Source organism: Dipodomys spectabilis, unplaced genomic scaffold (assembly GCF_019054845.1).
Source record: "Dipodomys spectabilis isolate Male_0828 unplaced genomic scaffold, ASM1905484v1 ptg000095l, whole genome shotgun sequence".
Lineage (NCBI taxonomy): Eukaryota > Metazoa > Chordata > Mammalia > Rodentia > Heteromyidae > Dipodomys > Dipodomys spectabilis.
This window is the reverse complement of record NW_024870772.1, coordinates 26,038,900-26,053,294: the sequence shown is the minus strand read 5'-3', so window position 1 is coordinate 26,053,294 and position 14,395 is coordinate 26,038,900. Positions and strand designations below refer to the sequence as shown.

Genomic DNA, 14,395 nt, shown 5'->3' with positions numbered 1-14,395 from the left:
ATTTTATTTATTTACTTATTTATTTATTTTTTTGTCAGTCATGGGGCTTGAACTCTGGGCCTGGGTGCTGTCCCTCAGCTCTTCAGCTCAAGGCGAGCGCTCTACCACTTGAGCTACAGCGCCACTTCCTCCCTCTGCTCTTTAGCTCAAGCCTAATGCTCTACCACTTGAGCCACAGTGCCACTTGTTTTTTTGTTTTCTTTTTAAGTCATTTTATTTTTTATTTAGCATACATTATTATTTGAAGGGGTTTCATTGTGATATTTCCATACCGCACTTTTTTTTGTCTTTTTTTTTTTGGTGCTGGGGATCAAACCCAGGACTTTGTGGTTGCTAGGCAAGTGCTTTGCCCCTGAGCTACAGCCTATCCCTTCATACCGTACTTTTTTAGGGTAATGTTTTCATTTCTATATTTTTCCTCATTCCTTTTGTTTTCTTAGTGTTACTGGTGTTTAAACAGAGGGTCTCGGGCTTGCCAAGCAAGTGCTATATGATTAGCCATGCTTTCAGTCCTTTCAACACCAGTTATTTTAAGTACAGGGTCTTATTTCCTGTCGATATACCTGCCTGGACTGCAGTCTTAGTATTTTATACTTCTCTCAGTAGCTGAAATGACAGGCACTCACCACCACACCAGCTTCTTCATATTGTTAGTCTCATTGACTTTTCAATCTGAGCTGGCCTAGAACCTTGATCTTCTCCATCTCAACTTCCCACATAGCCAGAAGGGTAGGTATTCAGTACCACACCTAGCTATTGGTTGAGGTCTTGCAAGCTTTCTTTTTTGTCTGGCTTGCCTCAAATTTTGATTCCCCTATCCTAGCCTCTTGTAACCAGGATTACAAATGTGAGCCACCAGCACCTGGCTTTAAGTTTTTATTTTAACCTGTAAGATTTCATAAGCTAAAACATTAAATTCATGTTGTTATAAAAATGATTTAACTCTTTTATCATGTTAGTAGATTTTATGTTTACTTAATGTTAGAGTACTTAGATTAATTCTAGACTGTCTCGTGCCTTCATCTTTCAGTATGCTGTATTGGTTTTTAAGAGTCCTTACAGCTGAGACACAAAAGAATGGCATGGTATGGTGTGGGCCTATCATACTTCTCTACCCACTAATTGGTTTGTTTGTGCTTTGAGCCTTGAACTTCTTTTAATTTTCATAAAGGTAGAATTTCAACCTTGGAGATTTAAATGGCAACCATAAAGGTGTGTTGTTTCTTTTTACAGATGAAGTATTTAGAGGACATGAGCCAGGTCAAGCAGCAAACAGATCTGTGTCAGCAGCTGATGTTGTGTTATATGGAGTAAACCTAATTCTCCCCTTGATGTCACAAGATCTTTTGAAGGTAACTTAAGAAGGTGAATGTGAACATTAAAATTGTGCACTGTCAAGGTTCAAAGGTACTTTAGACAATTAGGGTCTGATTTAATAAAGGAGTTCTGTCTATTACATGTGTGAGAAAAGCACAATGTTTGCACTTTTGTAACAGTTCATTAGCTTGCTCCCAGTAACACGAGCTCATGAGTCCTGAGTGCAGAGATCCATTAGTGACTCATTATGTGAGAAAATACCAAAAAATAACTAATTTCTCTTAGCAGTTTTTATTCCCTCATAATTTTTGCTATTTCTGAACATGTCTTGGACTGAGGGATTGAGCAAAGCAGGGCCTGAGGTGAAGATCAGAGAGTTATGGTTTGAGGCTAGCCTAAGCATAAAAGTTCAAGCCCCATGACTGAAGAGGGTGGGAGGAGGAGGGTGGGCAGCAGCATGGGTTGCAGAGTTCATGAGACTCTTCAATTTCAGTGTGTTGCTGAGATGGTACTTGCCTGTTTGTTATCCCAGCTACAGAGGAAGCACAGTGGCCAGGATCTCGGCCTAGGCTAGTCTGGTGGTCATATAGCAAGACCCTACCTGGAAAATAACCAACCTAAAAAGGGCCTGAAGGCAAGGCTCAAGAAGTCGTGTACTTGCCTAGTATACATGAAGCCCTACTGAGTTTATTTTTCCACACACACTCGTGCCCTCCCTTCAATCCCCTGCTAAAACAAGAAAAAAAGCAAAATTAAGTCTAATGCATTTTATAGTTGTTGCACATTCTAATTACATTGTGCCTCAAATAAAGTGAAGTGTTGACAGAGTTGCCTTTCCTTTTTATAAGCACTGTAGTATATGGCAGTCCCTTTTTACAAGTTGTCACTAGAGGATAAGGGTGAGTGAGGAAGAAGGAAGGATGGGTGTGGAGAAGGAACAGAGTGGGGCACGCATGTGTGCATGTGACAAGAAGGTGATGAGAGACAGCAGAGACTGACAACCAGCATTCGGAGGGGCCAAATCAAGAGAAGCCCAGCCCAGCCTCAGCATGCTCTCATAGTCTTGGATATGCTGCACTTCCCTCCATATGATACAAGTGTTCATGTAGCATCATGAGAGGTCACACTTTCATCTATATTAATTTGCTTTTAGGGTTGGTTTTGTTAGTCTTAAAAATCCAACATTTCAGCTAGGAATGTGTGGCTTGGTGGTAGAGTGCTTGCCTACCATGTATAAAGCTCTGGGTTCGATTCCTCAGTACCACATACACAGAAAAAGCTGAAAGTGGCTCTGTGGCTCAAGGGGTAGAGTGCTGGCCTTGAGCAAAAGGAGCTCTGGGATAGTGCCCAGGCCCAGAGTTTAAGCCCCAGGACTGGCAAAACAAAAACAAAAACCATATATATATACACACACAGACACACACAGACACACACACACACACACACACACACACACACACACATACACACACACACACACACCAATGTGCATTTTCTCATTTTATTTACCTAGATTATCTGCTTTTATCTCATTCCTCCAAGATTACTATATACTAACAATAATTTTAAAGTTTGTTTTGCCTTCTATTTTTTTGATATGCTTGAATGGAAATTGTCAGTGTTCTCAGGTCATTTTTTTCTCCCTCAGTACTGGGATTTGAACTCCTACTTGGTAAGGAAACATTCCATCACTTGAGCCACACTTTAGCCCTTATTTTACTTTAGCTGTTTTGTAGATATGGACTCATACTTTTTACCCAAGCTAGCCTAAGTCTTCCATGTAGCTGGGCTTACAGGTGTATACCTTCATACTCAGTTTATTAAGATTCAGTGTTGGCTGGGAAGGTGGCTCAGTGGTAGAGCGCTTGCCTTGCATGCATGAGGCCCTGGGTTCGATTCCTCAGCACCACATAAGCAAAAAGAAAAAAAAAGCCGGAAGTGGCGCTGTGGCTCAAGTGGTAGAGTGCTAGCCTTGAGCTGAAGAGCTGAGGGACAGTGCCCAGGCCCAGAGTTCAGGCCCCACGACCGGATTAAAAAAAAAAAAAAAGATTCAGTGTTGCTTGAGCTGACCCCAAACTTCAATCCTCCTTTTGATCTGTGCCTCTCAAAACTAGCTGGCATTATGGACATGTGCCACCACATCTGACTCCCAGGTCATTCAGTAGATATGGCTGCCTTGGTTTACTTGTTCAAGGTTAACATACAATGTCTTTGACTATAGCTTTTATTAACCTTCCAGAGAATGTTTGTTTCTGTTGTGTATTGTTTTTTTTCTTAATAGTGGTTACTGAAATACTCCCTTTACTGTTAACTTATTTTTACATTTATTGAGGTCTTAATGTTTCCTACATCTTATATATATATTTTTTTTAAATCGTCATTCTAAATTAGAAACTTAAAAGTATGTTGATTCCTTTACTGTATGATGAAAATAAAAACTAGGTTCTATTGAGTATCTGAATATTTAATATTTCTTTTTCAGTTTCCAACCCTTTGTAATCAATACTACAAATTAATCACATTTATCTGTGAGATTTTTCCTGAAAAAATACCACAGCTTCCTGAGGATCTGTTTAAAAGTTTGATGTATTCCCTAGAATTAGGAATGACGTCATATCCTTTAAATGAACATTGTTACCTGTGTGTGTGTGGTAGGGTGTTTACAACTTATATTTTTATTTGTTTAACTTTTTCTACAAAACACTATCCTCTCTCTGTAACAGCTCTTATTCTGTGTTTGTTTTGTTAATTTGTCTGATTCTGCCCTCTTTTTCATAGATAAGTTAAAACATTTCTCCTCTCACACATAGTCACTCCTTTGTAAGGGTCCCAATATGGTCCTGTTCTCTGTGGTGGCTGGTCTCAGTTCCTTGACTATTAATAGAGTGTGAGTATCAACTGCAGAAGCAGGCTAGACATTACCAATCCCAGATTTTAAACTCATAGGTTATTTGAAAAGTTCTGGAAATCTTCCTTCATGATTCAGTTGAGATATTGCATGTAATATTATCTGTGAATGTGCTTGTTTTGCAAAAGGACAACACAGAGTATTGTCCTCAATTATCTGGATTCATTTCTAGAACCAGTCATGTTTTTGACAGTAGTTCATCCACTATAGTTTGTTCTTTGACCTTCATGATCAGAATGAGCTCCGAGGTATGCCAGCTCTGCCTAGAAGCCTTGACACCCTTAGCTGAACAGTGTGCAAAAGCGCAGGAAACAGATTCACCTCTATTTCTAGCAACTCGGCACTTTCTTAAGGTAAGAGTTTGGATGAGTAAGGTGAAAAAATTGTTTGTTGTGGTAAATATGGTCAGTATACAAAATTCTCCATTCAGAGAGGAAGAAATTACTGCCTTCTCTTAACTGTATTGGGAGGAATCAGTTCTTCAGGGACATCTTGTTCTCCATTCACTTTTATTTTATATTCTTGGAAATTGATAAGGTAGTTTAGTGGATTATCTAGACAGCTTGATTATTCAGTTATCTTCCCAAGTAATAACTGCTGTCCAACTCTTTCTCTTTTTTTGAACTGGGAAGGGAGTGAAGGTTTATATATTTTATTTAGAGGTACTTTGTTTTATGTCATTTCAGCTGGTTTTTGATATGCTTGTTTTACAAAAGCACAACACAGAGATGACTACTGCGGCGGGTGAAGCTTTCTACACCTTAGTGTGTTTGCACCAGGTATGGTACTTGTCTCTCAGAGTTCTCTTTTCATTTGCAGAGTTGATGGGCCATCAACACAAGTCATGGTGCTTGAACTCTGGGCCTGGGCGCTATCCTTGAGCTCTTCAGCTCAAGGTAAGCGCTTTAACACTTGAGCCACAGCACCATTTCTGTGTTTTTTTTGTTTTTTTAAATCTGACAAGCTGTTTTGTTAACTGAAAGGCATTTATTTTCTCTTCTCTTGTTATTAGGAGCCATTCTTTGCCTTGATCACAGTCCTTAAATACCTGTGCTAGTAGCCAGGAATACAAACATGAGTGAGTTATGAGGAGTTCAGATTTATAAAGTAGATAGGGTAAATCAGATTGAGAATCAGAAAGTATGAAGAACAGATATTATTTTTTATTTTATGGATTTTATTTTATGATTTTGTTGTTGTTGAACTTTTATGGTTCTGAATCATCACTGATGTGGGGCTAAAGCAACAAGAAGTTGGTTTTACTATCAAGTATAATAGGAAAGAACCATGTTGAATTATGTACTGCATTGGTTTCCCATCCCCTTATGCACATATGTACTTCTTCTTCTTCTTTTTTTTTTTTTTTTTTGGCCTGTCCTGGGGCTTGAACTCAGGGCCTGAGCACTGCCCTTGAGCCACTTCCGGCTTTTTCTGTTTATATGGTAATGAGGAATGGAACCCAGGGTTTCATGCATGATAGGCAAACACTCTACCACTAAGCCACATTCCTAGTTCACAAACATACTTCTTGACTAGGGCTACTTTGTATATTATTTGCCTAGGTTTTGAGCGAGTCTCTTCTTTGTGTGCCATCTGTACCCTGAGCTTCAGTGCTCTAGGACTCGTGGCTATATTGTGCAGGGGTTTCTCTTAGACCTGTAGTCCTTTTCTTGTCATTTGACTCTCTTTCCACTTACTAACAAGCTTTTTGTCCCTACTTACTTACTGTTTTTCTATCCATTTTGTTTTTTTATTTCTAACACATATGCATCTTTAGAAAAGAGAGCAAGGAAAAGGGATAAGCATTAACTGATAAGAAAATGTACAGAAAACCCAGGGTCTTGTAGATGGCAGTGTAGCCCTGTGCTCACCTGGCTCTAAAGAGGCCGCTGCTTCTTATCTTATCATCTCCCTGCTAGCATTTTTGGCCTATCATTTATATTTCAGGAACCTAATGAAATAAGTTCTGCGGGAGTCTCTCTTAAGCCCAAACTTACTCCATCCTCCCTCATGTTCCTGGAATAAGGCTTCATGACAGGATATTAAATATAGAAAATATCATCACTCTTATTTCTGTATTCATTTAAAGTCCACATGCTGCTGGATGCAGTGCTGTCTTGGAACTCTCAGCATGTTGTGTTCATCTTCAGAAAGCTAATAGCCCTGAGATAGTCCTTTTCCACCTCCTTCTATAGACAGCCTGCTGTCCTTATGACTGAGAGGACAAGATGCTTCTCTGGAGCCCTTCACAGTTGTATTACAGATGATTTTCTCTACAAAATGCAAACTAAATGTGAATACTGTTATTTGAAGAGGCAATAGGTTGGTGATCACACGGAGGCTGGTCTCAGTTTGTGCTTTTGTTTCACAATAGTTTGGTCTTGGTTGGGTTATCACATGTCATAAGTAGTTTAATAGATAGAAACATCCAGTGAATGTTAACTATTAGAGCTTATCAGCATCTGCATCCAAGAACCTCACACTTCAGGGGTACTCAGCAGAAGATCCATCTTTTTGGGGGGGGGGGGGTTGGTTGTGGGACTTGAACTCAGGGCCTATCCTTACTAAGCTCTTTTTGCTCAAGGCTAATGCTCTACCACTTTGAGCCACAGCTCCATTTCTGATTTTCTGGTGGTTAATTGTAGATGAGAATCTTATGGACTTCCTGCCTGGTCTGGCTTTGTACCTTGGTCCTCAGAATTCAGCCCCTTAAGTAGCTAGGATTACTTGTCTGAGCCAACAGTGATGGGCAGAAGATCCATTCTTACAAGACTATGTTTCTTCTGCAGGCTGAATACTCTGAATTGGTGGAGACATTACTATCAAGTCAACCAGACCCAGTTATTTACCAGAGATTAGCAGATGCCTTCAACAAGCTCACTGCAAGCAGCACTCCTCCTACGCTGGATCGGAAGCAGAAGATGGCCTTTCTAAAGAGTTTAGAAGAATTTATGGCAAATGTTGGTGGCCTCCTTTGTGTAAAATAAACAGCAAAACTATGTGCTTAATTTAGATCCTTTCTGCAAAGTGCACTGAATGGCTGAAAGTTGACTTGAGTCTTGTCCTGTTCCTCAGTTCATTTGGCCATTTTGGATTTTGGAGAGCCTAAAACTTTACTGTGGAATGCAGTGAAACGGGAGAGATCAACTTTTGAATCAGCATCTGCCCTTAGGCGTTAGTCACAGTTTGTCATATCTATGTCTTCTAGATTTCAAGTGAGCGTTTAAATTTTTCAAAATGAATTCCATATATGTGCAAACAGATATGGGCACCATGAAACATATGATATTCAGTGCCTTTCTCCCAATATCAAACTGTAGGTGGCTGGCCAAAGTTTAAAATATGTTATTGAATATTAGGCAGTGTTTCTCAAAATGTTGTCCTGCGTCACTTGAGGAACTGATTGCAGAGTAGATTCTTGGGCCCAGCTATAGACTTTAATCAGAGTTTTTGTTGTTGGACCCTGGAGTCCTCATTTTAAAAGTTTCTCTTCTTCACCATCCCCAAAAGTTTGAATCAATGAAAAAGACATTGAATTCTTGAGAGGTTTTGTACTTTCTAACTTTTCCTCCTCATTTAATGATTACGTTTGTGCTCAGCAGGAAGAAAAAAAAAATCATCAAGTGTTTGCTGGCTTCTTTTTAGTTTGTGCTTCTCCTTCCTCTTTTCCCTTCCCTATCTTACCTTCCTCTGTTTCCTCTTTTTTTTTTTTTTTTGGTGGGAGGGAGGTCCGGTCATGGGGCCTGAACTCTGGGCCTGGGTGCTGTCCCTCAGCTCTTCAGCTCAAGGCTAGCGCTCTACCACTTGAGCCACAGCGCCACTTCCGGCTTTTTTCTTTTTGCTTATGTGGTGCTGAGGAATTGAACCCAGGGCCTCTGGCATGCAAGGCAAGCTACTCTACCACTGAGCCACCTTCCCAGCCTCTCCTCTTCTTTTTTATCCCCCTATACCTGGTGTAGGTTTTGCATAATGATTACAGATCTCGAATTAATAATGCTGATGCCTAAACTTGAGGAGGAAAATACATGTGTATTTTTGTTCCATAAAGAGAACTTTAGGAACTGTAGCCATTTCATTGCCTTAATTTTAAGAGGAAAAATACAGAAAAAGAAAAGCAGATTTGTTGTAGTAAGAAATCAAGTCTTGATGCTTCAGAGATGGCTTAGGGGTTAGCTGCTATGAACCTATTATCCCTCTGATTGGGTGTTTACATGGGTTTATAAGTGAGGCGAGAGGCACAGCCCTGTGTAGTTAACTTTCTCAGTATGTTTCAGTCTAGCCACACAGCCCATATCTACTCTGAATGGCTTGCTTAAGCAATAAATTTTAAAAGGATGTGAATTTCTGATTCACACAGACTATTGCACATTGGGGCATTAGGGGCAATAATTATGCTAAAGTGGGTATCACACAAATTTAATTTCAGAGATTAAAATACTCACTTTAGCTGTGAGTGGTGGCATACGCCTATAATCCCAGCACTTGGGAGGTGAGCAGTAGGATCTCCAGTTCTAGGCCAGCCCTTTCTCAGAAAAAAACAAAACAAAACCAAAAACCCCAAATACCTTTAGATCCTCTACTTCGATCTTTCTAATCAGGATTTTTATACTGTTGCCATGCTCTTTTTCTGTGTGCCAGCTTAAATTATGGAGATGGACACTAATTTGTAAGCTGCAGGCCACTGCAGTGATGGAGTTGAAGTAGTGATAAGTGGACTCTGGCACCGGTGCATCTGAGACCCTGCCTAAGAGGGCAGCCTTTCTCCCTATCACGCACTCTTGACACCACCTGTCTGCTAAAGCATCCCATAGGTACACTTTTTATACTTGCACTGCATATAGCATATATATGTTCACATGTGATGTTTAGAAAACCTCGCATAACTCCTAGTTCCTAATTCTAGTTATCAAGACTGGACCTGTTTAATTATATTGCACTGTGCTGGCAACAACAGATAGGAGTGAATGCATGGCCATAATCATTGCTCTTGATTTGATCACATTTCAGCAACAAAAGTGGAAAAAAACATCTTAAAATATTTCAAGGAAGCAAATCAGTAATACTTTTCACAGAATATACATTTTTTGTATTTTAAATAATACTCTTTCACTTTAGATTTTTTTTCCCCCTCAAAGAACTTGAAGTGACACAAAGAAGTAATCCTTCCATTTTGCATTGTTCCTGATGTTTTATGTTTCCTTGCTCCTTCAAGTTTCTTAATGGTTGTGAGTTATGATTTGTGAGTCTATGTGTGTATGTGTGTGTGTGTGATAAATACAGCTCCTTTGCTGAAGGGCACTGAGACATGATGGACTGGATAGGTCCACTGGTAAGGGCAAAACTATAATCAAGTTATTATTAAAAGCTGAGTAAGAAAGGAATGCCTTGGCCAGTAAAATGGCATCTGTATTTAATGATTTATATATCCAGATGGCAATCCATTTGCTAAATTTGCCCAGATCCCATTATACTACCATTTTATTAGATCAGTTTTAGTTAAAACAAGGTTAGACCAAAGTTAAGAGATCATCAGACTGTTAATGACATACAGGGGAAAGACATCATAATTTAGGTAATGGGGATGCCACCTTGTATTAACTTGTCAGGGTGTTTGCGTGCTTGTTTTTGCTTGATTACTTGTTGAGTCTTGGTCTTTTATTTTGTTCAGTCTTTGTCTTTAGCTATGTTATTTTGCTTTATGCTCTTGACCCAGTAGGTACTGAGAACTGGCTTAATTCTAGTAAATCAATTTTTCCAATTAAAATGGACTGTTAAAAGGTTTTTTTAAAAAAAAATTGTAAGCTTTTTTCAGTATGTATATGTTAAAGGGACACTGTCAGGTATTAGATTTCTGTCTTTTGTTAAGTTTCTCTTATTTATATACTGTCTTTCGACATCTAGTTCTCCATATACACTTTACTGAATTTATGTCTCATTTTATGTTTTCTGACCCATTTGTTTACCAAGACACAATCACTAAGGACTTCCTACACCCATCGTTGGTATTAATGTAATAACAAACACTGTAAATCTGTTTAAAAGGAGTGGTTTGAATGATGTCCTTGCGTGGGGTGGTGGCTGCTAAGGTAGCTAAACTACCTGACAATATTTGATGGTGTCTTTTGAAGAGTTCCTCGAGTCTTTCTGCCCGGCTGTCTCCTATTCTGTTTGAAGACCATAGTGTGTGATAATGTCTGCATTGAGTTTCAATTGGGTATAAAGTGACATTTTATGTAAACAATCTTTGCATTTTTCTTTCAAACTAATTCGACAAATTCAGTCTTATTGTAAACTATCTAGTTATTCCAGTATCCTCCAATCAACATTACTTGACAATTCCTTTACTTTTTTTGATTAAACCTTTTCTTCTGCCAAAAATGATAAGTATTTATGGTTCTAACATCACCATGTTCTGTTTCTATTAGTACTTAGTTGAGAAAAAAAAAATTGGTCAGTATTTCTTTTATCTGTTACACTTGTAGTTTGTCCTGCCACCTCTGTTGTTAGTGGTGGTGGTCTTTGAACCTTACTCTGTTAGCTGACTTAGATCAGCATTGGTAATTATCTTATTGGTTCCTGAATAAAATATTAACTTTTCAAGTCAGAAGGAACCTCAGTTCTACTTAAGAGGTTGTAAAGAATTATTACTATTTTTTTTAACAAGAGAATAATAAGAAACTGATTTGGTTATGAGGTTTAAACACTAATTTTCTGTAAGTTTTCCTACACAACACATAGATGATTTGAAGATAAAATACAATTTTAAATTATTTTAAATGTAAGTGGATATTCTCTAACTTGCTTTTTCTACAGTGGAAAAATGCCCAAATTAGACATTTGCTAAACTCAAATTGTTTCAAAGTGCCCTGGTCACACATTTTAATTTAGATGTAAGAAAACTGATGTGTGTCTGATGGATGATAATGGGAACCCATCACATATGTAACCAAAGGTACATTTGGTTCAGTAAAGGTAGAAGCTTAAATAGTGGGACTTCCATTCTGCTTCCCTGAAGAAGATAAAGTAACTGTTACTGGCCAGTAGCTCTGTGATTGTCTCTAGAAATACTGGAATGAGTATAAGTCAGCTTTGGTGGTGATTCTTAGTTCAGATGGGGAGATAGGGCTCAAAAGTTACACCTGTTATGCTCACAGCATGAACTAGCTGCCTCCCCAAGCCCCTTGGCTTGTTGTTCTCCTCTCCCCAGGCATTTCCAGAAGTGGGGATGTTAGGATTTCTTTTTTTCTGTGTGCATCCTTGGACCTCTAGCCATTAGGAGCTATCAGGTATGTACTAGCAGTGAAATTTTCCTCACCTGAAATTAAAATACCACCTCTGCCTGATCTGCCTTCTAGGAGATCTGATCTCAGGTGTACTCTGAGCCCAGGTTTCCTGGTGTGGTGTCTTTTACCACAAAATTGCAACAACAAACGTAACAATGGCAAATTGCAAATATTGATATTGTGATTTTACTCTCTGTACAAAGAAACTATGCAGTGAGTTTGAGTTTGTAGTTTAATGGTCACAAAATGTCAGTACTGCTATCACTTAGCACATGTAAAAAATTTTTTAAATTTATAAATATTAAAATTTTAAACTTACACTAAGACTTCAGCTTTTTTTTTTTTTGAGATCAAGGATGAGTGTATTTTTCAAAAGATGCTACAATATGATTTCAGGAAATCAAGGCCATGTGTTGAGCCAGTTCTAAGCTGAATATCATATTGATAAAAAATTTATTTGTATTTGAAAAATCCATAAATGCGAGTTAAATGTCTTCACTAAATGTTTTTGTTACATTTTTGTTTTGACCATGTGTGATTTGTTCATGGGTACTTAGCTAGACTAACTGAAATGGTGCTAATACATTTCCTATTCTAGGACGGGAAATTCTAATGAAACACACCTGTACAAATGAAATCAAAATTTCCTTCTGGGAAAACCCTCAAAGCCTTCATAAAATACCCATTATTGAGAAAGAAAATATTTGTTCACATGCTTTGTCATCTCAGCCTACCATTTTAGAAACAGCTTCAGAATGAAGTCACTAGATTATTGAGTAGGTTGAGTAATGCTATTTGACCTTTCAGGGAAAGTGATTGGGCTGGGAAGGTGGCTCAGTGGTAGAGCGCTTGCCTTGCATGCATGAGGCCCTGGGTTCAATTCCTCAGCACCACATAAGCAAAAAGAAAAAAGCCAGAAGTGGCACTGTGGCTCAAGTGGTAGAGCATTAGCCTTGAGCTGAAGAGCTGAGGGACAGTGCCCAGGCCAAGAGTTCAGGCCCCACGACCGGACCCCCTCCCCCCCCCCAAAAAAAGTGATTATTACCTTGTCTGTTGTGTTGTGTACTATACAAACTTACATCCTTTGTGCTACCTTATTTAACTTTCATTTATTTTTGGCAATCTGGAGTTTGAACTTAGGGTCCCAAGATTGCTAGGCAGGTGCTGTACCGTTGAGTTATACCTTCAGCCCTTTTTTGGCCTCTCCTGGGGCTTGAACTCAGAGCCTGGGCACTGTCCCTGAGCTGCTTTTGCTCAAGGTTAGCACTCTACCTCTTGAGCCATAGCACCACTTCTGGCCTTTTCCGTTTATGTGGTATTGAGGAATCAAACCCAGGGTTTCATCATGCTAGGTAAGCATTCTACCACTGAGCTACATACCCAACCCTAACCTCCAGCCCTTTTTACACTGGTTCTTTTGAGAGGGTCTTGGTTGTTGCTTTGCATATACCTGGACCTGGACCACGATTTTCCTATTTTACACTTGGCTGGAGCTAGGTGGACAGGTGCAAGCATATTCAGCCTTTTTAAGACTGGCACCTCATACTTTTGCCCCAGCTGGCCTGGAACTTGGGGGTACAGGCATGATACATTGTGCTTGGCTCTTTGCTTCATTTTAAATTTTATACACATGGAGCATTTTTTTTTTTTTTTTTTGCAAGTCCTGGGACTTGAACTTAGAGCCTGGGTACTGTCCCTGAGCCTTTGCTCAAAGCTAGCACTCTCACTGAGCCACAGTGCCACTTTTTTTTTTTTAATGCTGGTACTTGGACTTGAACTTTGGAGCCTGGCCATTGACCATTGTTTTGTTTTGTTTTGCTTGTTGTTTTGTCAGTCTTAGGGCTTGGACTCAGGGCCTGGGCCCTGTCCCAGAGCTGCTTTTGCTCAAGGCTAGCACTCTACCCACTTGAGCCACAGTGCTACTTCCAGCCTTTGCTGTTATGTCATCCTGAGCAATCAAACTTGACTTCATCCATGCTAGGCTAGCACTCAACATTTGATCAACAGCTCCACTACCATCCAGTGTTTTGGTGACTAATTGGAGAAGAATTTTCTGGACTCTCCTGCCTGGGCTAGCTCTGACCTATGATCCTACAGGTGTGAGTCATAGGCACCCAGCATCAAAGTGTTAATTTTTGTTTTCAGAGAATACCTTTTGAAAATATTTAACCTGATTTTACTTTGGCCATTAATATATAATGTTTCTTAGTGTATTTGAGATTTGATTCTACTGTAAGGGTAGAAAAAAGAAATTTTGTGTCTCTGGGAGTGTGTACATGTGTGTGTACATGTGCATTTGCAGTCTTCGGGATTGAAAGGTCTGGGCAATGTCCCTCAATTGTTTGCTCAAGGCTTGTGCTATACCAATTAAACCACAAGTCCACTTCCAGTTTTTTGTGGTTAATTGGAAATAGTCTCACAAGGATTTACCTGCCTGGAACTGTGAGCCTCAGCCTCGAGTAGCTATGATTACAGGCATGAGTCACTGGCGCTCTACCCTCACAATTTAAATATAACACAAGGTCTTCAAATGTTTGAAATGTCACAAGTTTTTATAGTTTATGAAAGCTAATCCATAGTGCATAGATTTCCCTGGGAAAATATCAGTCATGTATTACATGTTTCTGAACAGTTAGCAACTACTAGTGGAGGTATAAAGATCTGAATTGATGTCTGTGTTCATTCTAATTGTAAAACTAGCACATGGTAAAACATATTGTGCAAAGGTAACTATTGTTTTACATAAGGCAGTGGAGCTTGGAAAGCTCAAAAGGATCTGGTGTTTCTGAACACCCCCACCCCCAAATAAAGAATTGTTGTAGCATAATAAACTTTCCTGGTAAATTACAAGCCAAGGCAGTCTGTTACATATGGAGAACACTGAAAA

General features: G+C 39.2%; 1 protein-coding gene across 3 annotated transcripts in view; it reads left to right on the top strand.

The window, feature by feature from the left end:
- Xpo4 (exportin 4) overlaps positions 1-7,237 on the top strand; it is a 112,942-nt gene extending 105,705 nt beyond the window's left edge. For all 3 annotated transcript variants that reach the window (XM_042685327.1, XM_042685329.1, XM_042685328.1), the window contains exons 19-23: positions 1,234-1,352; positions 3,800-3,930; positions 4,461-4,578; positions 4,912-5,004; positions 7,015-7,237. In XM_042685327.1, coding sequence (XP_042541261.1) covers positions 1,234-1,352; positions 3,800-3,930; positions 4,461-4,578; positions 4,912-5,004; positions 7,015-7,212 — 659 coding nt within the window. In that variant the 3' untranslated portion in view covers positions 7,213-7,237. The remainder of the gene's footprint in view (positions 1-1,233; positions 1,353-3,799; positions 3,931-4,460; positions 4,579-4,911; positions 5,005-7,014) is intronic.
- Positions 7,238-14,395: the final 7,158 nt, after the last annotated feature.